Here is a 21,177-nt window from a genome sequence, read left to right as displayed (position 1 = left end):
GTCATTTATTTGTCAACTGGTTATTACAAAGCAGTATGACATGCAGGCGTTAAAAGCTTGTCAGAAGTGGGATTCGAACCCACGCCTCCAGTGGAGACTGCGACCTGAAAGGATTCTCTTAATTATTCACTACACATGTTAACTAGGTGTTATTTCCATTATCTTAAGTCATTTATTTGTCAACTGGTTATTACAAAGCAGTATGACATGCAGGCGTTAAAAGCTTGTCAGAAGTGGGATTCGAACCCACACCTCCAGGGGAGACTGCGACCTGAAAGGATTCTCTTAATTATTCACTACACATGTTAACTAGGTGTTATTTCCATTATCTTAAGTCATTTATTTGTCAACTGGTTATTACAAAGCAGTATGACATGCAGGCGTTAAAAGCTTGTCAGAAGTGGGATTCGAACCCACACCTCCAGTGGAGACTGCGACCTGAAAGGATTCTCTTAATTATTCACTACACATGTTAACTAGGTGTTATTTCCATTATCTTAAGTCATTTATTTGTCAACTGGTTATTACAAAGCAGTATGACATGCAGGCGTTAAAAGCTTGTCAGAAGTGGGATTCGAACCCACGCCTCCAGGGGAGATTGCGACCTGAACGAAGCGCCTTAGACCGCTCGGTCATCCTGACTCTGAACAACTTGATTTGGTGTTGGGATAAAGCGTACTAGGTAAAAGTAGAAATAGGTCCGGCCTCCTGAGATCACCACAAAGTCCAGTAAATGCACAATACTGACTTGCACTTTCAACATCAAATAGTCATTGGTTTTTATCAATTAAAAACTCCAGTCATTGATTTATCCTCAATATGTCCTTCAATGGAAAAAGCGTAGTCGTGACAACGACCGACGAGTTGTCCGTTCCGAGATGCCTTTTGTTATTTGCCTGTTTTGTGGCCCGCCTGTGAAATTCGTGCAATTCTCTTTCAACCTCTCATCAACTAGCTGTTTTTGCAGAATGTTAAAAATACGATAGTTATTCACTACACATTTTAACTAGGTGTTATTTCCATTATCTTAAGTCATTTATTTCTCAACAGGTTATTACAAAGCAGTATGACATGCAGGCGTTAAAAGCTTGTCAGAAGTGGGATTCGAACCCACACCTCCAGGGGAGACTGCGACCTGAAAGGATTCTCTTAATTATTCACTACACATGTTAACTAGGTGTTATTTCCATTATCTTAAGTCATTTAATTGTCAACTGGTTATTACAAAGCAGTATGACATGCAGGCGTTAAAAGCTTGTCAGAAGTGGGATTCGAACCCACACCTCCAGTGGAGACTGCGACCTGAAAGGATTCTCTTAATTATTCACTACACATGTTAACTAGGTGTTATTTCCATTATGTTAAGTCATTTATTTGTCAACTGGTTATTACAAAGCAGTATGACATGCAGGCGTTAAAAGCTTGTCAGAAGTGGGATTCCAACCCACACCTCCAGTGGAGACTGCGACCTGAAAGGATTCTCTTAATTATTCACTACACATGTTAACTAGGTGTTATTTCCATTATCTTAAGTCATTTATTTGTCAACTGGTTATTACAAAGCAGTATGACATGCAGGCGTTAAAAGCTTGTCAGAAGTGGGATTCGAACCCACGACTCCAGTGGAGACTGCGACCTGAACGCAGCGCCTTAGACCGCTCGGTCATCCTGACTCTGAACAACTTGCTTTGGTGTCGGGATAAAGCGTACTAGGTAAAAGTAGAAATAGGCACGGCCTCCTGAGATCACCACAAAGACCAGTAAATGCACAATACTGACTTGCACTTTCAACATCAAATAGTCATTGGTTTTTATCAATTAAAAACTCCAGTCATTGATTTATCCTCAATATGTCCTTCAATGGAAAAAGCGTAGTCGTGACAACGACCGACGAGTTGTCCGTTCCGAGATGCCTTTTGTTATTTGCCTGTTTGTGGCCCGCCTGTGAAATTCGTGCAATTCTCTTTCAACCTCTCATCAACTAGCTGTTTTTGCAGAATGTTAAAAATACGATAGTTATTCACTACACATTTTAACTAGGTGTTATTTCCATTATCTTAAGTCATTTATTTGTCAACTGGTTATTACAAAGCAGTATGACATGCAGGCGTTAAAAGCTTGTCAGAAGTGGGATTCGAACCCACACCTCCAGGGGAGACTGCGACCTGAAAGGATTCTCTTAATTATTCACTACACATGTTAACTAGGTGTTATTTCCATTATCTTAAGTCATTTATTTGTCAACTGGTTATTACAAAGCAGTATGACATGCAGGCGTTAAAAGCTTGTCAGAAGTGGGATTCGAACCCACACCTCCAGGGGAGACTGCGACCTGAAAGGATTCTCTTAATTATTCACTACACATGTTAACTAGGGGTTATTTCCATTATCTTAAGTCATTTATTTGTCAACTGGTTATTACAAAGCAGTATGACATGCAGGCGTTAAAAGCTTGTCAGAAGTGGGATTCGAACCCACGCCTCCAGGGGAGACTGCGACCTGAACGCAGCGCCTTAGACCGCTCGGCCATCCTGACTCTGAACAACTGGCTTTGGTGTCGGGATAAAGCGTACTAGGTAAAAGTAGAAATAGGCACGGCCTCCTGAGATCACCACAAAGACCAGTAAATGCACAATACTGACTTGCACTTTCAACATCAAATAGTCATTGGTTTTTATCAATTAAAAACTCCAGTCATTGATTTATCCTCAATATGTCCTTCAATGGAAAAAGCGTAGTCGTGACAACGACCGACGAGTTGTGCGTTCGAGATGCCTTTTGTTATTTGCCTGTTTTGTGGCCCGCCTGTGAAATTCGTGCAATTCTCTTTCAACCTCTCATCAACTAGCTGTTTTTGCAGAATGTTAAAAATACGATAGTTATTCACTACACATTTTAACTAGGTGTTATTTCCATTATATTAAGTCATTTATTCATCAACTGGTTATTGCAAAGCAGTATGACATGCAGGCGTTAAAAGCTTGTCAGAAGTGGGATTCGAACCCACACCTCCAGGGGAGACTGCGACCTGAAAGGATTCTCTTAATTATTCACTACACATGTTAACTAGGTGTTATTTCCATTATCTTAAGTAATTTAATTGTCAACTGGTTATTACAAAGCAGTATGACATGCAGGCGTTAAAAGTTTGTCAGAAGTGGGATTCGAACCCACGCCTCCAGTGGAGACTGCGACCTGAAAGGATTCTCTTAATTATTCACTACACATGTTAACTAGGTGTTATTTCCATTATCTTAAGTCATTTATTTGTCAACTGGTGATTACAAAGCAGTATGACATGCAGGCGTTAAAAGCTTGTCAGAAGTGGGATTCGAACCCACGCCTCCAGTGGAGACTGCGACCTGAACGCAGCGCCTTAGACCGCTCGGCCATCCTGACTCTGAACAGCTTGATTTGGTGTCGGGATAAAGCGTACTAGGTAAAAGTAGAAATAGGTCCGGCCTCCTGAGATCACCACAAAGTCCAGTAAATGCACAATACTGACTTGCACTTTCAACATCAAATAGTCATTGGTTTTTATCAATTAAAAACTCCAGTCATTGATTTATCCTCAATATGTCCTTCAATGGAAAAAGCGTAGTCGTGACAACGACCGACGAGTTGTCCGTTCCGAGATGCCTTTTGTTATTTGCCTGTTTGTTGCCCGCCTGTGAAATTCGTGCAATTCTCTTTCAACCTCTCATCAACTAGCTGTTTTTGCAGAATGTTAAAAATACGATAGTTATTCACTACACATTTTAACTAGGTGTTATTTCCATTATCTTAAGTCATTTATTTGTCAACTGGTTATTACAAAGCAGTATGACATGCAGGCGTTAAAAGCTTGTCAGAAGTGGGATTCTTACCCACACCTCCAGGGGAGACTGCGACCTGAAAGGATTCTCTTAATTATTCACTACACATGTTAACTAGGTGTTATTTCCATTATCTTAAGTCATTTATTTGTCAACTGGTTATTGCAAAGCAGTATGACATGCAGGCGTTAAAAGCTTGTCAGAAGTGGGATTCGAACCCACACCTCCAGGGGAGACTGCGACCTGAAAGGATTCTCTTAATTATTCACTACACATGTTAACTAGGTGTTATTTCCATTATCTTAAGTCATTTATTTGTCAACTGGTTATTACAAAGCAGTATGACATGCAGGCGTTAAAAGCTTGTCAGAAGTGGGATTCGAACCCACGCCTCCAGGGGAGACTGCGACCTGAACGCAGCGCCTTAGACCGCTCGGCCATCCTGACTCTGAACAGCTTGATTTGGTGTCGGGATAAAGCGTACTAGGTAAAAGTAGAAATAGGCACGGCCTCCTGAGATCACCACAAAGACCAGTAAATGCACAATACTGACTTGCACTTTCAACATCAAATAGTCATTGGTTTTTATCAATTAAAAACTCCAGTCATTGATTTATCCTCAATATGTCCTTCAATGGAAAAAGCGTAGTCGTGACAACGACCGACGAGTTGTGCGTTCCGAGATGCCTTTTGTTATTTGCCTGTTTGTGGCCCGCCTGTGAAATTCGTGCAATTCTCTTTCAACCTCTCATCAACTAGCTGTTTTTGCAGAATGTTAAAAATACGATAGTTATTCACTACACATTTTAACTAGGTGTTATTTCCATTATCTTAAGTCATTTATTCATCAACTGGTTATTGCAAAGCAGTATGACATGCAGGCGTTAAAAGCTTGTCAGAAGTGGGATTCGAACCCACACCTCCAGGGGAGACTGCGACCTGAAAGGATTCTCTTAATTATTCACTACACATGTTAACTAGGTGTTATTTCCATTATCTTAAGTCATTTATTTGTCAACTGGTTATTACAAAGCAGTATGACATGCAGGCGTTAAAAGCTTGTCAGAAGTGGGATTCGAACCCACACCTCCAGTGGAGACTGCGACCTGAAAGGATTCTCTTAATTATTCACTACACATGTTAACTAGGTGTTATTTCCATTATCTTAAGTCATTTATTTGTCAACTGGTTATTACAAAGCAGTATGACATGCAGGCGTTAAAAGCTTGTCAGAAGTGGGATTCGAACCCACGCCTCCAGGGGAGACTGCGACCTGAACGCAGCGCCTTAGACCGCTCGGCCATCCTGCCTCTGAACAACTGGCTTTGGTGTCGGGATAAAGCGTACTAGGTAAAAGTAGAAATAGGCACGGCCTCCTGAGATCACCACAAAGACCAGTAAATGCACAATACTGACTTGCACTTTCAACATCAAATAGTCATTGGTTTTCATCAATTAAAAACTCCAGTCATTGATTTATCCTCAATATGTCCTTCAATGGAAAAAGCGTAGTAAATGGTGACAACGACCCGACGCTAAGTTGTCCGTTCCGAGATATGGCCTTTTGTTATTATGTACCTGTTTGTGGCCCGCCTGTGAAAAAGTTCGTGCAATTCTCTTTCAACCTCTAAAGTACAACTAGCTGTTTTTGCAAAATGGTTAGCAAAATACGCTTAATAGTTATTCACTACACATTTTATAACTAGGTGTTATTTCCATTATCTTAAGTCATTTATTTCTCAACAGGTTATTACAAAGCAGTATGACATGCAGGCGTTAAAAGCTTGTGCAGAAGTGGGATTCTTGAACCTCTCACACCTCCAGGGCAGACTGCACTGAAAGGATTCTCTTAATTATTCACTACACATGTTAACTTGGTGTTATTTCCATTATCTTAAGTCATTTATTTGTCAACTGGTTATTACAAAGCAGTATGACATGCAGGCGTTAAAAGCTTGTCAGAAGTGGGATTCGAACCCACACCTCCAGGGGAGACTGCGACCTGAAAGGATTCTCTTAATTATTCACTACACATGTTAACTAGGTGTTATTTCCATTATCTTAAGTCATTTATTTGTCAACTGGTGATTACAAAGCAGTATGACATGCAGGCGTTAAAAGCTTGTCAGAAGTGGGATTCGAACCCACGCCTCCAGGGGAGACTGCGACCTGAACGCAGCGCCTTAGACCGCTCGGCCATCCTGACTCTGAACAACTGGCTTTGGTGTCGGGATAAAGCGTACTAGGTAAAAGTAGAAATAGGCACGGCCTCCTGAGATCACCACAAAGACCAGTAAATGCACAATACTGACTTGCACTTTCAACATCAAATAGTCATTGGTTTTCATCAATTAAAAACTCCAGTCATTGATTTATCCTCAATATGTCCTTCAATGGAAAAAGCGTAGTCGTGACAACGACCGACGAGTTGTGCGTTCCGAGATGCCTTTTGTTATTTGCCTGTTTTGTGGCCCGCCTGTGAAATTCGTGCAATTCTCTTTCAACCTCTCATCAACTAGCTGTTTTTGCAGAATGTTAAAAATACGATAGTTATTCACTACACATTTTAACTAGGTGTTATTTCCATTATCTTAAGTCATTTATTTCTCAACTTGTTATTACAAAGCAGTATGACATGCAGGCGTTAAAAGCTTGTCAGAAGTGGGATTCGAACCCACACCTCCAGGGGAGACTGCAACCTGAAAGGATTCTCTTAATTATTCACTACACATGTTAACTTGGTGTTATTTCCATTATCTTAAGTCATTTATTTGTCAACTGGTTATTACAAAGCAGTATGACATGCAGGCGTTAAAAGCTTGTCAGAAGTGGGATTCGAACCCACACCTCCAGGGGAGACTGCGACCTGAAAGGATTCTCTTAATTATTCACTACACATGTTAACTAGGTGTTAATTCCATTATCTTAAGTCATTTATTTGTCAACTGGTGATTACAAAGCAGTATGACATGCAGGCGTTAAAAGCTTGTCAGAAGTGGGATTCGAACCCACACCTCCAGGGGAGACTGGGACCTGAGAGGATTCTCTTAATTATTCACTACACATGTTAACTAGGTGTTATTTCCATTATCTTAAGTCATTTATTTGTCAACTGGTGATTACAAAGCAGTATGACATGCAGGCGTTAAAAGATTGTCAGAAGTGGGATTCGAACCCACGCCTCCAGGGGAGACTGCGACCTGAACGCAGCGCCTTAGACCGCTCGGCCATCCTGACTCTGAACAGCTGGCTTTGGTGTCGGGATAAAGCGTACTAGGTAAAAGTAGAAATAGGCACGGCCTCCTGAGATCACCACAAAGACCAGTAAATGCACAATACTGACTTGCACTTTCAACATCAAATAGTCATTGGTTTTCATCAATTAAAAACTCCAGTCATTGATTTATCCTCAATATGTCCTTCAATGGAAAAAGCGTAGTCGTGACAACGACCAACGAGTTGTGCGTTCCGAGATGCCTTTTGTTATTTGCCTGTTTTTGTGGCCCGCCTGTGAAATTCTTGCAATTCTCTTTCAACCTCTCATCAACTAGCTGTTTTTGCAGAATGTTAAAAATACGATACTTATTCACTACACATGTTAACTTGGTGTTATTTCCATTATCTTAAGTCATTTATTTGTCAACTGGTTATTACAAAGCAGTATGACATGCAGGCGTTAAAAGCTTGTCAGAAGTGGGATTCGAACCCACACCTCCAGGGGAGACTGCGACCTGAAAGGATTCTCTTAATTATTCACTACACATGTTAACTAGGTGTTATTTCCATTATCTTAAGTCATTTATTTGTCAACTGGTTATTACAAAGCGTTAAAAGCTTGTCAGAAGTGGGATTCGAACCCACGCCTCCAGGGGAGACTGCGACCTGAAAGGTTCTCTTCACATGTACGGTTCCATTATCTTGTCATTTTTGTCAACTGTTCAAACTGACATCTGCTCGCCATCCTGACTTCCGTTAAGTTCAACTTGTGCTTTCTCTTTCATTCAGTTTTATGTGATCTCGTAATCGGACATATGCGTTTGAAATGAGATACAGTGTAATTTATCGGGTAAAAGTAGAAATTGACATAGGCTAGGCTACTAATAATTTCCTCTCGCTCAGCCTGCACCAAAGAAAGATAAATAAATAATGTATCCTCGTTTCGTCAGCCCAGGGTGCATGTTCACCAACTCACCACTAGGAGTCGCTAAAGGAACAGTGGTCTTTTAAACAATTAGCAAGCTCTTACTTACCATAAATAACACTGAATGATGTTGATATAGTTGTACTATGTACCGCTATTTTACATTTCCGTTCCTGTGAACAGGTATGATCATTAGGCTTATCCTTAAGATCAAATATCTATTTAAAAAACTGTAATAAAACTAAAATAATCACTAAAACTGGCAAACATTTCGATTCTAAATTGCGTGCGTGTATTGTGGGGGGCGTGTGCGCTGTCACGGATCACATGACGCGAATGTGGCCTCCTGACTTGATTCCGTCCTCTTTTCAGTCAACTGCTGTGTCTTCTAGCTCTATGTTGCTACCGAAAAACTCCCATTACACACCGAATCTAGCACTCCAGACCCTCCCGAGCTACGGCCACACCGAATAACTGACCATGGCGGGTAAGACAGCGGACAGTCGGTTGATAAGGATGACAGGAATAGCCTATAACCATTAAACAGTGTTGCTATATTAATATATGTTGTTTTATTATATTATGGTTTGAAGCTATAGCCGAATCACACGAAAATTCCAGTAGTTTTGCGTTGCCATCTTTCAGCAACAATGTGATTATATATGGTTTGGTGCGTACGCATATTGCACGCAGTTATACAGTCCTCCCATTTATATGTATATTCTAGTTTTATGCCGCGATGTAGTTAAATTAACGTTATCCGCGTAGGCAACAAATATGATGACTTAAACTGAAAGTGCATCGTGTGCTTGTTGTGTTTACGGTCCTGCAGGGTCTGTGCCTACGTGCGGCTCGGCCATTGCTGAATTGAATTCCCTCTCTCCTCCATCGCGAAGTGTGCACTTGTTTACTCTGCGTAGTGATATATCAAACACGCACTTAAGCTATATGCTTATGTATTCTACTATATTTACCCGAGAGATCACACGCAGTGGTTTTTAAAATCCTCATCACTCGTTTTAAACTCGACGCGTTTCTTGTCTCTGGTCAATCTCGCAAGTGGAATCGGCTCGTGCAGAACTGCCTTTGACATTACCAATAAAGTTGACATATGACAGTTATAGTACAGTGTGTAAGCTATAGGGCTATTCTATGGTAGGGACGGGTAGAGGGTCTATGGTTACCCTAGCTGTACTCCCTATAGGCCGTTCTGATATGAAGTACCGATATAAGTATTGTAGAGAGGGTTCAGGTGCCAGACAGAAGCTGTTTTCTCTTTCTGTTCCAGTGTTATTTACAATTAACTAGTCAGTTACTTGTGTGTGTGATTAGACCAAGCATATGTGACTCTGGCCACAAATGACAACTATGCCAAAGGAGCAATGGTTCTGGGGAGGTCGCTACGCAACCATAACACAACCAAACAACTGGTGGTTCTGATTGGACCGCACGTAGCAGAGCCCTGCAGGTAACACATACACACACAACCCATGATCTATGTTCAGTGTTTGACACACCCATGGCCTTGTCTCTGTTAGTTTTGTATTGTCCAGGCCTGAGTACACCTGAGCAAGTAACACCCAACTCAAACCGTGTGTGTGTGTGTGTGTGTGTGTGTGTGTTGCAGGGCCATGCTGAGTAGCATCTATGACGAGGTGTGTGTGGTGGATATCTTGGACTCTGGGGACACGGCCCACCTGGCCCTGATGAAGAGACCAGACCTCGGAGTGACCTTCACCAAGCTGCACTGCTGGACACTCACACACTACACCAAGTGTGTGTTTATGGACGCTGACACACTGGTGAGCATACGCGCACTCACACTCCTTACTCAGTACAAATTACAGCAAGTCTGTATTCAGGGCTCAATATTGTGTGTGTGTGTGTGTACGCAGGTGTTGTCCAACATCGATGAGCTGTTTGAGAGGGAGGAGTTATCTGCTGCGCCTGATCCTGGTTGGCCAGACTGTTTCAACTCGGGCGTGTTCGTCTTTAAACCGTCCAATGAAACATACCGCAGCCTTATGACACACTGCACTGAGAACGGCAGCTTTGACGGTGAGTTCTGTATTATTATTATTATCCCATTGAGATGTGAATGTGTTTTATCCATGTGAGTCCCATTGAGGTATGAATGTGTTTTTGATGGAAGCCCTGGCCAAGAGCAAGCAGCTGCAGTACAGAATTAAATACATGGTACAAAGAGTGCGTGTTCGGGGTGGCGCAATAAAGGCTATATCTCCTATGGACTTTCCTTAAACTCTGCTGCCAGCAAGCTCCTATAGATCCTAAAATAACTCATGTTCTCCTCTAACCTCTCCCACTCTTTCTCGCTCTCGCGCTCTCTCTCCCCTTCTCTCCTTTTCTCTCTCTCCCTCTTCCCCTTCTCTCCCACCCCCTCTCTCTTTCCCACCCCCTCTCTCTCCTTCTCCCTCTCTCTCTCTTTCTAGGTGGGGACCAAGGAGTTCTGAACAGTTTCTTCAATACCTGGTCAACAGCAGACATTTCCAAACACCTGCCTTTTATCTACAACCTCAGCAGCATCGCTATATACACCTATCTACCAGCCTTCAAACAGTAGGTACACACACACACACACACACACACACACACACACACACACACTCCAGTGTTGTCACAGTAGAAGTTATTTCATACATCACACTTTAGCTCCAAATCCCTGGCTTGCTGCCCTCGTGTGTGTGTGTGTGACAGCGAGTGACGGCAAGAGTGAGCGAATGAGAGAGAGAGCATAAGGGAGAAAAGTGAGAGTGCATGTTTTGGCGTTAATAAGCCAAGCCAAGGTCAGTTGAAAGGGTGTGTGGTGTTGAGTTTCAGGAGAGGAGTGGCTCAGGCCTGCCCTCAAATAACACACACTGGTACTGCAGATACAGTACAGATACAGTACATATACATACACTCTCTCCTAGTTAAGCCTAATTTATTCTAGAAGTACGCAACGCAAGAAGGCACACCACACACACTAGGATGGCTAAGAGGATGGCTTCCGTTTTATTAGCTCTTAACCAACCAGGCTATTTTGTTTGTAACTTATTTTGTACATAATGTTGCTGATACTGTCTCTTATGACCAAAAAGAGATTCTGGACATCAGAACAGCGATTACTCACCTCGAATTGGACAAATACATTTTATATAATGAGTCGGAAGGATATACTCCAGACACCCGAACAGGCCCTCATCCTCATCATTCGCAGGAGAAAGAAACAGAGATTTCGCGGCAAGAGATCGGGGTGCCTTGTGAGGATCAGGTGACGAGTGGCTAATCTGCCTTTGCCATTCGTACTGTTAGCCAACGTTCAATCGCTGGAAAATAAATGGGACAAACTGAAAGCACGTATACCCTACCAACGGGACATTAAAACCTGTAATATCTTATGATTCAGCGAGTCGTGGCTGAACGACAATATTAATAACATACAGCTGGGGGTATATACTCTATCGGCATGATAGAACAGCAGCCTCTGGTAAGACACAGGGTTGCGGCATATGTATATTTGTAAACAACAGCTGGTGCACGATATCTACGGAAGTATCAAGGTTCTGCTCACCTGAGGTAGAGTATCTCATGATAAGCTGTAGACCACACTGTCTACCTAGAGTTTTCATCTGTATTCTTCGTAGCTGTCTACATACCACCACACACCGATGCTGGCACTAAAACCACACTCAATGAGCTGTGTTCCGCCATAAGCAAACAGGAAAATGCTCATCCAGAGGTGGCGCTCCAAGTGGCCGGGGACTTTAATGCAGGGAAACTTAAATCAGTTTTACATAATTTCTATCAGCATGTTAAATGTGCAACCAGAGGGGAAAAAAACTCAAGACCACATTTACTCCACACACAGAGATGTGTACAAAGCTTTCCCTCGCCCTCCATTTGGTAAATCTGACCATAATTCTAGCCTCCTGATTTCTGCTTACAAGCAAAAATTAAAGCGGTATAAATTACTTTTTACTCAGCCCACCACACTGAATACTCCAGGTTAGACTACTTTTTCATGTACAATGCAGATAGACACAGGCTTAAGGATTGTAGGATCGGGCAGTGCGACTTATCAGATCATAATGGAGTTTACCTTACTCTACACCTTGATAGCAAACCAAGAAATACTATATGGAGGCTTATTACAAGCATGCTGAATGATCCAGCATTCAAGGAATCAATAAAGACAGAATTGAACATCTATCTGGAGAATAATGATAATGGGGAAGTATCTTCTGCTACATTGTGGGATGCAGCTAAGGCGGTTATTAGAGGAAAGATCATAGCCACATCATCTCTCAAGAAGAAGATTAAAGCACAGAAACTACTGAAAATACAGGAAACATTAAGAAACTTAGAACGATCTCATAGTCAATACAAAGATCCTCTTATATTACAAGAGATTCAAAAGCTAAAACAGGAAATTGACCAGATTTATAGAGAAGAAGTAGAAAAAAAGCTCAGGTTCCTGAAACAACGATATTATGAAGCAGGCTCAAAGGCAAACAAATTACTAGCATGGAGAATCAGGAAACAACAAGCACAGAATACCATTTTCAAAATAAAAGACCCCAAAACAGACGATTACAAGAATGCATTTGAATCATATTACACACATCTGTACAAGCAACCAGAGAAGGCAGATGCACAGACAATAGAGCATTCTTTGAACTCACTTGATGTCTCCGCAAAATGATAGACTTACTTCAGAAATAACCACTGAAGAAATGAATAAACAATATCTCACCTAAAAGTAAACAAGTCTCTAGGCACTGATGGCTTCCCTTCAGAATGGTTCAAGACCTTCAGAGAACAACTAACACCTCTACTTAACCTCTCTTGGGCAGGTGGGACGCTAGCGCTAGAGTCCCACCCACGGTTCACACTATTCAACAGCCAGTGAAAAATCAGAGCGCCAAATTCAAATCAACAAAATGTCATAATTCAAAGTTCTCAAACATACGACTATTTTAAAGGTACACTTCTCCTTAATGTAACCACATTGTCCGATTTCAAAAAGGCTTTACAGCGAAAGCATAAAGTCAGATTATGTTAGGACAGGTACAACACAAGAAAAACCACACAGCCATTTTCCATGCAGGAAAGGGGTCACAAATACCAGAAATTCAGCGAAAATTAAGCACTAACCTTTGACGATCTTCATCAGATGACACTCCCAGGACTCAATGTTAGACAATACATGTATGTTTTGTTCGATAAAGTTCATATTTATATCCAAAAACAGCATTTTACATTGGCGCATGATGTTCAGAAAATATTTTGCCTCCAATACTGCCGGTGAATCAGCACAGCAATTTACAAAAATACTCATCATAAACGTTGATCAAATATTAAACTGTTATTCAAAGAATTATTGATAACCATCTCCTTTATGCAACCGCTGTGACAGATTTCAAAAAAGCTTCACGGGGAAAGCACACTATGCAATAATCTGACTATGGCGCTCAGAAACATACCCCAGGCAATACAGATACCCGCCATTTTGGAGTCATCTAAAATCATAAATAGCATTATAAATATTAACTTACCTTTGATGATCTTCATCAGAAGGCACTTCCAGGAATCCCAGGTCCACAATAAATGTTGTTTTGTTCGATAAAGTTCATAATTTATGTCCAAATACCTCCTTGTTGTTTGCGTGTTCAGTAAGCTACTCCAAATGTAGGAAGCGCGGCCAAAATTTCACAACGAAAAGTTTTTTAAAAAAGTACTATTTACGTTCGTTGAAACATGTCAAACGTTGTATAGCATCAATCTTTAGGGCCTTTTTAAACATAAAACTTCAATAATATTCCAACCGGACGATTCCAATGTCTTGAAAAACGTTTTGGAACACAGATACCTCTTCACGTAAATGCGTGCCACAAAACTCATGTCATTTTTTGAGTCACCAACTTCCCGGCCTTCTTGTTTGCTCTCTGTTCACTGCAAAAGCCTGAAACTAGGTTCTAAAGACTGTTGACATCTAGTGGAAGCCTTAGGAAGTGCAAAATTAACCCTAAGTCACTGTGTGTTAGATAGGCAATGACTTGAAAAGACTACAAGAACCAGACTTCCCACTTCCTGGTTGGATTTTTCTCATGTTTTTGCCTGCCATATGAGTTCTGTTATACTCACAGACATCATTCAAACAGTTGTAGAAACTTCAGAGTGTTTTCCATCCAAATCTACTAATAATATGCATATTCTAGTTCCTGGGCCCGAATAGTAGGCCGTTTTAATTTGGGTACGTTTTTCATCCGGCCGTGAAAATACTGCCCCCTACCCAAGAGAGGTTAAGGCCTGTTTTAACTGGACACTGCAGGAGGGGGGTCTTCCACCATTGTGGAGAGAGGCCATCATATCTGTAATCCCAAAAGAGGGTAAAGATAAGAAGTACAGTTCATATAGACCTATCGCAATTCTTAACCCGGATTATAAACTATATGCATCAATAATAGCCAAAAGAATGGAGAACATAATCCCAGAATTGATTGACGGAGATCAAACTGGTTTCAAACATAATAGGCAGACACAGGACAACATGAGGAAAACACTACATGTCATGGACCACATTACTCCGTTGGTAGAGCATGGTGTTTGCAACGCCAGGGTTGTGGGTTTGATTCCCACGGGGGACCATTACGGGGGGGAAAAATGTATGAAATGTATGCATTCACTACTGTAAGTCGCTCTGGATAAGAGTGTCTGCTAAATGACTAAATGTAAATGTAATAAGACAAGTGCAATATTAATCAGTCTAGGTGAAGAAAAACTATTTGATTCAGTGGGATGGAATTATCTATTCCAAGTTATGGAAAGATTTGGTTTCAACAAAGAAGTGATACAGTGCATCAAATCACTGTATTCATGTCCGACTGCTAGAATAAAGATAAATGGACATTTGTCACGAATGATAAAATTAGAGCGAGGGGCAAGACAAGGCTGTAATCTTTCACCCACGCTCTTCTCCTTGTACCTCGAACCATTAGCACAGGCAATAAGACAGGACCCAACCTTAGAGGGAATAACAATAAGAGGCAGTGAACATAAGATATGCATGTAGGCTGATGACGTTCTGTTATTCCTTAAAGACCCAGGCTCCAGTGGACCTAGATTGATGGATGGATGGATGGATGGATTTTACAAACATTTAGAACATAGTCAGGGTATATGCTTAGAGTACACAAGACCCAAGCCCTAGTATATAATTATACCCCACAGGAAGAGCTGAAGAGTAGCTCCTTCCCCTGGACCTCCTCATCCATTAAATATCTTGGAGTATATCTACCAAAAGATACAGCCAAACTTTATAGCATAAATTACGATCACATCAACAAGAAAATAAATGATGACCTAGACAGGTGGAATTCACTTCCCTTAGATCTTAGTAGTAGAATTGAAACAATCAAAATGAACATCCTGCCGAGATGATTGGAACAAATACGGTAACCGAGCCATAGAAATCCTGCCTTAACAGTTTAGGGAATGGGATATCAACGATTATCTGGAACAGTAAGAGACAAATAATTAGATATACAACATTACAATTGCCAAAAAACTGTGCGGGTATGGCCTTACCAAACCTAAAAGATGATTATGTGTCAGCCCAATTGAGACCTCTGGTGTGTTGGTGCAATTCAGAATACGAATCCAAATGGAAAGACATTGAGACTACTTTGACAGAGATACCCATACAGTCAGTTTTGGGAAATAAGGACATGCTAATAGAAATATACAATAGACAAAATCAGTGGATTAATTTCTCTCTTAAGACATGGTTTAGGGTAGTTAAGCAAAATAAATTAGACAGAGAGATCAAACTGCTGAGTTGGCCCACATACGACCCCAGCTTCATCCCTGCAATTCAGGATAGCAGATTTAAACAGTGGGCGCAGAAAGGCATCACATCATTCAGTACAATCATAAGGAATGGGGACCTAGATAACCATCGAGAGCATCCTGACGGGTTGCATCACTGCCTGGTATGGCAACTGCTCAGCCTCCGACCGCAAAGCACTACAGAGGGTAGTGCATACGGCCCAGTACATAACCGGGACCAAGCTTCCTGCCATCCAGGACGTCTATACCAGGCGGTGTCAGAGGACGGCCCTAAAAATTGTCAAAGACTCCAGCCACCCTAGTCATAGACTGTTCTCTCTGCTACCGCACAGCAAGCGGTACCGGAGCGCCAAGTCTAGGTCCAAGAGGTTTCTAAACAGCTTCTATCCCCAAGCCATAAGACTCCCTAACATCTAATCAAATGGCTACCCAGACTATTTGCATTGCAATTTCCAAACGCCTGAAGGTACCACGTTCATCTGTACAAACAATAGTACGCAAGTATAAACACCATGGGACCACGCAGCTGTCATACCGCTCAGGAAGGAGACGCGTTCCGTCTCCTAGAGATAAACGTACTTTGGTGCGAAAAGTGCAAATCTATCCCAGAACAACAGCGAAGGACCTTGTGAAGATGCTGGAGGAAACGGGTACAAAAGTATCTATATCCACAATAAAACGAGTCCTATATCGACATAACCTGAAAGGCCGCTCAGCAAGGAAAAAGCCACTGCTCCAAAACCGCCATAAAATAGCCAGACTACGGTTTGCAACTGCACATAGGGACAACGATCGTACTTTTTGGAGAAATGTCCTCTGGTCTGATGAAACACAAGTAGAACTATTTGGCCATAATGACCATCGTTATGTTTGGAGGAAAAAGGGGGAGGCTTGCAAGCCAAAGAACACCATCCCAACCGTGAAGCACAGTGGTGGCAGCATCATGTTGTGGGGGAACTTTGCTGCACTTCACAAAATAGATGGCATCATGAGAGAAAATTATGTGGCTATATTGAAGCAACATTTCAAGACATCAGTCAGAAAGTTAAAACTTGGTCGCAAATGGGTCTTCCAAATGGACAATGACCCCAAGCATACTTCCAAAGATGTGGAAAAATGGCTTAAGGACAACAAAGTCAAGGTATTGGAGTGGCCATCACAAAGCCCTGACCTCAATCCCATAGAACATTTGTGGGCAGAACTGAAAAAGCATGTGCGAGCAAAGAGTCCTACAAACCTGACTCAGTTACACCAGCTCTGTCAGGAGGAATGGGCCAAAATTCACCCAAGTTATTGTGGGAAGCTTGTGGAAGGCTACCTGAAACGTTTGACCCAAGTCAAAGGCAATGCTACCAAATACTAATTGAGTGTATGTAAACTTCTGACCCACTGGGAATGTGATGAAAGAAATAAAAGCTGAAATAAATCATTCTCTCTACTATTATTCTGACATTTCACATTCTTAAAATAAAGTGGTGATCCTAACTGACCCAAGACAGGGAATTTTTACTAGGAATAAATGTCAGGAATTGTGAAAAACGGAGTTTAAATTTATTTGGCTAAGGTGTATGTAAACTTCCAACTTCAGCTGTACATGTACAGATTACCTCAATTACCTCGACACCGGTGCCACCACACATTGACTCTGTAACGGTACCCCTGTATATAGCCCCGCCATTGTAATTTTACTGCTGTTCTTTAATTAGGTATTTTCTTAAAAATGCATTGTTGGTTAAGGGCTCGTAAGTGAGCATTTCACTGTTGTATTCGGCGCATTTGACAAATAACATTTGATTTGATTTACAACCTCTGGTGTGTGTGTTTGTAGGTACGGTCATGAGGCTAAGGTGGTCCACTTCCTGGGGAAGGTGAAGCCGTGGAACTACTCCTATGACACCCAGACTGGGAAGGTCAAAGGTCACACCCTGACCCCTGGCTCGGGTGACCTGCACCCTGACTTCCTGGTTCAGTGGTGGAACCTCTACTCCTCTGGGGTCCTACCTGCTCTCAGAGACTCATATGGAGACGCACTGTTCTGCTCCGGCTGCACTGAGGTACTGCGTGTGTGTGTGTGTGCGTGCGTGTGTGTGTGCTGTCTCATAGCGTGTGTACTTCTTAAGAGCTCCAGTACTGACAATGGTTTCTGAATCTTGAAAGATGTATAACAAGACTTGTGAGATATGTTCAGTGCTTTCGGAAAGTATTCACACAGCTTGACTTTTTCCAAATTTTGTTGTTACAACTTGAATTTATTTGAGATTGTGTCACTGGTCTACACACAATACCCCATAATGTCGAAGTGGAATTATGTTTTTAGATTTTTAAAATAAATTAGTTAAAAATGGAAAAACTTAAATATATTGAGTCAAAGTATTCAACCCCTTTGTTATGGCAAGCCTAAATAAGTTCAAAAGTAAAAATGTGCTTAAGTCACATAATAAGTTGCATTGACTCACTCTGTGTTTTAACATGATTTCTGAATGACTACCTCATCGCTGTACCCCACACATACAGATAATTGTAAGGTCCATCAGTCAAGCAGTGAATTTCAAACACAGATTCAACCACAAATAACAGGGAGGTTTTCCATTGCCTCGCAAAGAAGGGCACCTATTGATAGATGGGTAAAAACTAAAAAAGCAGACATTGAATATCCCTTTGAGCATGGTGAAGTTATTAATTACACTTTGGATGGTGTATCAATACACCCAGTCACTACAAAGATGCAGGCGTCCTAACTAACTCAGTTGCCGGAGAGGAAGGAAACTGCTCAGGGATTTCACCATGAGACCAATGGGGACTTTAAAACATTTCAAGTTTAATGGCTGTGATAGGAGAACCGAGGATGGATCAATAACATTGTAGTTATTCCACAATACTAACCTAATTTACAATGTGAAAAGAAGGAAGCCTGTACAGAATAAAACATATTCCAAAACATGCATTCTGTTTTCAATAAGACAAAAAAGTAAAACTGCAAAAATGTGGCAAAGAAATTAACTTTGTCCTGAATACAAAGTGTTATGTTTGGGGAAAATCCAACACATCACTGAGTACCACTCGTCATATTTTCAAGCATGGTGGTGGCTGCATCATGTTATGGGTATGCTTGTCATCAGCACGGACTAGGGAGTTTTTTAGGATAAAAAGAAACTGAATAAATCTAAGCACAGGGAAGTCCTTAAGGAAAAACCTGGTTCAGCTTGGGATACAAATTCACCTTTGAGCAGGACAATAACCTAAATCACAAGGTCAAATATACACTGGAGTTGCTTACCAAGATGACACTGAATTTTCCTGAGTGGCCTAGTTAAATAGTTTAAATTGTCTTGAAAATCAATGGCAAGACTTGAAGATGGCTGTCTAGCAATGATCAACAACCAACTTGACAGAGCATAAAAAATAAAATAATGTACAATCAAGGTGTGCAAAGCACTTAGAGACTTACCCAGAAAGACTCACTGCCAAAGGTGATTCTAACACGTATTGACTCAGGGGTGTAAAAAAATTTAAGATTTCATTTTGTTATTATGGGGTATGGTGTGTAGATGGGTGAGAGAAACAAATCTATTTAATCAATTTTGAATTCGGGCTGTAACACAACCAAATGTGGATTAAAGCAAGGGCTTTAAGGCACTGTATGTGTTTTGAGAGGACTGTTGAAGGACAGTTTGTGTATTTGATTACAGTGTGTTCACAGTTTAATCGTACAGAAGTTTACAGTATTTGCTGGTTTCAGTCGCTGATGGTGTGTGTGTGTGTGTGTTGTTGACCCTCTGTAGTGGCAAGTCATTGACATGGTAACCTCTCTCCCTGTCTCTCATGGATACTTTAAACAGGTAATCTAAGGGCATGTCTGAAATGGCACCATATGCCTTATATAGTGCAATAATAATATTGCAGTAGGGTGATGATGTAGTCACCGATGTAGTGCTATACTTCTGACACCCTAGTTCAACTCTAAAAACCCGGCCGGCTGTGCTTATTGGAGTTGCCACGGTAACAGGAAGAAGCTGATTGGCTTTTCGCTTAGTTCTGTTTCTCTGTAGAGGAAGCTGCTGATTGGTCAATGCTTTGGGTTGAGGGGAAATGCTTCATGGCTGTTAGTGATTATTTCTCCATGTCTCAGAACACTCCTCTGGTTTGCCTCCCCTGTCTCTCCCTCCACCCCCCTATAGGAGGAGGTCTGTGACAGTGTGGTTGAGATCATCCTCCCCCCGCCTCCCCCTCAGGCGCCCCAGGTGTCCAGTGAGGAGAGGAGGCAGCGATGGGAGGCGGGCCAGGCGGACTACATGGGAGCCGACTCCTTCGAAAGCATCCAGAGGAAACTGGACTGCTTCCTCAAGTAGAGGGCCAGAGGAGGGATGACGGATGGAGAGCGCATCCATTGGCAGGCCTGAGATGCGTCAGTCAGGGCGGGGATCAACTGTTATTCGACAGTTGAATAAGAAGAGAAAGCGGTAGAGCATGACGTATTGAAAAACAGTCCCATCCTGGGCCTCTCTCTCTGTTTTTCTCTCTCTCTCTGTCTCTGTGTGTGTGTGTGTGTGTGTGTGTGTGTGCGCGTGCGCGTCTGTGTGTGGCCTGGTCCTGCAGAGACAGGTCCATTCAGTGTTTGAACACCAGTTTACTACACTATGCAGCCCCCATACCACCACCTCAGCGCAGAAGCCTTGGTCAGTATGTAATGACTCAGTAATAACCTCACTGTGACTCTGCCTCACCAAGTCCCATCCAGACCCAATGACTCTTAACAGCTCTAACCCAGTTACTCAGTCAAGCCTGATAATGATAGAGATAGGGAAGTTGTGCTTTTACTCTCTAAAGTATTCAGAGATGTGTGGGTGTGAAGTATTTCCCTCTATAAAATGGAAGAACTGTTATTTTGTTTATTAAAGTTTGCATCCCAGCGGTTATTTTTGCTCTCCATATGCGTGTTGTGCATGGTTGTTTCTTTATATTATGATTATTGTGAAGGAAGCCCGTTTCTAAAGTGGAAAACCCACCGTAGCACTTGTCATTTCGCCATGTCATGTTTGTTGTCATCACTTCCTGTTGGGTTTCCTCACTTCCTGTGTAGTCTGACTAGTTGCCTTACCACTGTCAAAGACTCTTATTACACAACTAGGCCTATTCTAGTTGTCGCCTTTCAGTTTACAGAAAACACTTCTCTGCTGCTGCCAAACCCCCCTCCCCTCCACTCTACTCATTCAACCCTCCTACAGACTTACCTCTACGCTCCTCCACTCTACTCTACTCATTCAACCCTCCTACAGACTTACCTCTACGCTCCTCCAGCTCCACTCTACTCATTCAACCCTCCTACAGACTTACCTCTACGCTCCTCCACTCCACTCTACTCATTCAACCCTC

The 21,177-nt window shown here is 41.9% G+C and overlaps 1 protein-coding gene and 7 non-coding genes across 9 annotated transcripts; 1 reads left to right on the top strand and 7 right to left on the bottom strand.

The window, feature by feature from the left end:
- Positions 1-1,590: 1,590 nt before the first annotated feature.
- trnal-cag (transfer RNA leucine (anticodon CAG)) lies at positions 1,591-1,673 on the bottom strand. The gene has a single exon. It is a non-coding gene; the product is annotated as a tRNA-Leu (tRNA).
- A 780-nt stretch (positions 1,674-2,453) lies between these two features.
- trnal-cag (transfer RNA leucine (anticodon CAG)) lies at positions 2,454-2,536 on the bottom strand. Its single transcript has one exon. It is a non-coding gene; the product is annotated as a tRNA-Leu (tRNA).
- A 780-nt stretch (positions 2,537-3,316) lies between these two features.
- trnal-cag (transfer RNA leucine (anticodon CAG)) lies at positions 3,317-3,399 on the bottom strand. The gene has a single exon. It is a non-coding gene; the product is annotated as a tRNA-Leu (tRNA).
- Positions 3,400-4,179: 780 nt separating this feature from the next.
- trnal-cag (transfer RNA leucine (anticodon CAG)) lies at positions 4,180-4,262 on the bottom strand. The gene has a single exon. It is a non-coding gene; the product is annotated as a tRNA-Leu (tRNA).
- A 780-nt stretch (positions 4,263-5,042) lies between these two features.
- Positions 5,043-5,125, bottom strand: trnal-cag (transfer RNA leucine (anticodon CAG)). Its single transcript has one exon. It is a non-coding gene; the product is annotated as a tRNA-Leu (tRNA).
- Positions 5,126-5,938: 813 nt separating this feature from the next.
- On the bottom strand, positions 5,939-6,021 carry trnal-cag (transfer RNA leucine (anticodon CAG)). Its single transcript has one exon. It is a non-coding gene; the product is annotated as a tRNA-Leu (tRNA).
- Positions 6,022-6,969: 948 nt separating this feature from the next.
- On the bottom strand, positions 6,970-7,052 carry trnal-cag (transfer RNA leucine (anticodon CAG)). Its single transcript has one exon. It is a non-coding gene; the product is annotated as a tRNA-Leu (tRNA).
- A 1,236-nt stretch (positions 7,053-8,288) lies between these two features.
- LOC106591034 (glycogenin-1) lies at positions 8,289-20,733 on the top strand. Of its 2 annotated transcripts, none has more exons than XM_014182204.2 (7): positions 8,289-8,443; positions 9,289-9,424; positions 9,584-9,758; positions 9,852-10,014; positions 10,407-10,533; positions 17,633-17,858; positions 19,983-20,733. In XM_014182204.2, the coding sequence occupies exons 1-7, from the start codon at positions 8,437-8,439 to the stop codon at positions 20,151-20,153; spliced, it is 1,005 nt and encodes a 334-aa protein (XP_014037679.1). In that variant the 5' UTR covers positions 8,289-8,436; the 3' UTR covers positions 20,154-20,733. The 2 variants fall into 2 exon arrangements, with proteins under 2 accessions (XP_014037679.1, XP_045553701.1); XM_045697745.1 differs by lacking the exon at positions 19,983-20,733 and adding an exon at positions 19,587-19,667 and having other exon boundaries at positions 8,303-8,443.
- Positions 20,734-21,177: the final 444 nt, after the last annotated feature.

The sequence above is a fragment of the Salmo salar genome, chromosome ssa16 (assembly GCF_905237065.1).
Source record: "Salmo salar chromosome ssa16, Ssal_v3.1, whole genome shotgun sequence".
Taxonomy (NCBI): domain Eukaryota; kingdom Metazoa; phylum Chordata; class Actinopteri; order Salmoniformes; family Salmonidae; genus Salmo; species Salmo salar.
Note: the sequence above shows the minus strand (reverse complement) of the source record. Positions and strands in the feature narration are given on the sequence as shown.

Excerpts from the sequence above, each read along its gene's own strand:
- LOC106591034 (XM_014182204.2), top strand. Across the intron at positions 10,534-17,632 it reads TATCTACCAGCCTTCAAACA|GTACGGTCATGAGGCTAAGG; the intron begins GTAGGTACACAC and ends GTGTGTTTGTAG. Across the intron at positions 17,859-19,982 it reads TCTGCTCCGGCTGCACTGAG|GAGGAGGTCTGTGACAGTGT; the intron begins GTACTGCGTGTG and ends ACCCCCCTATAG.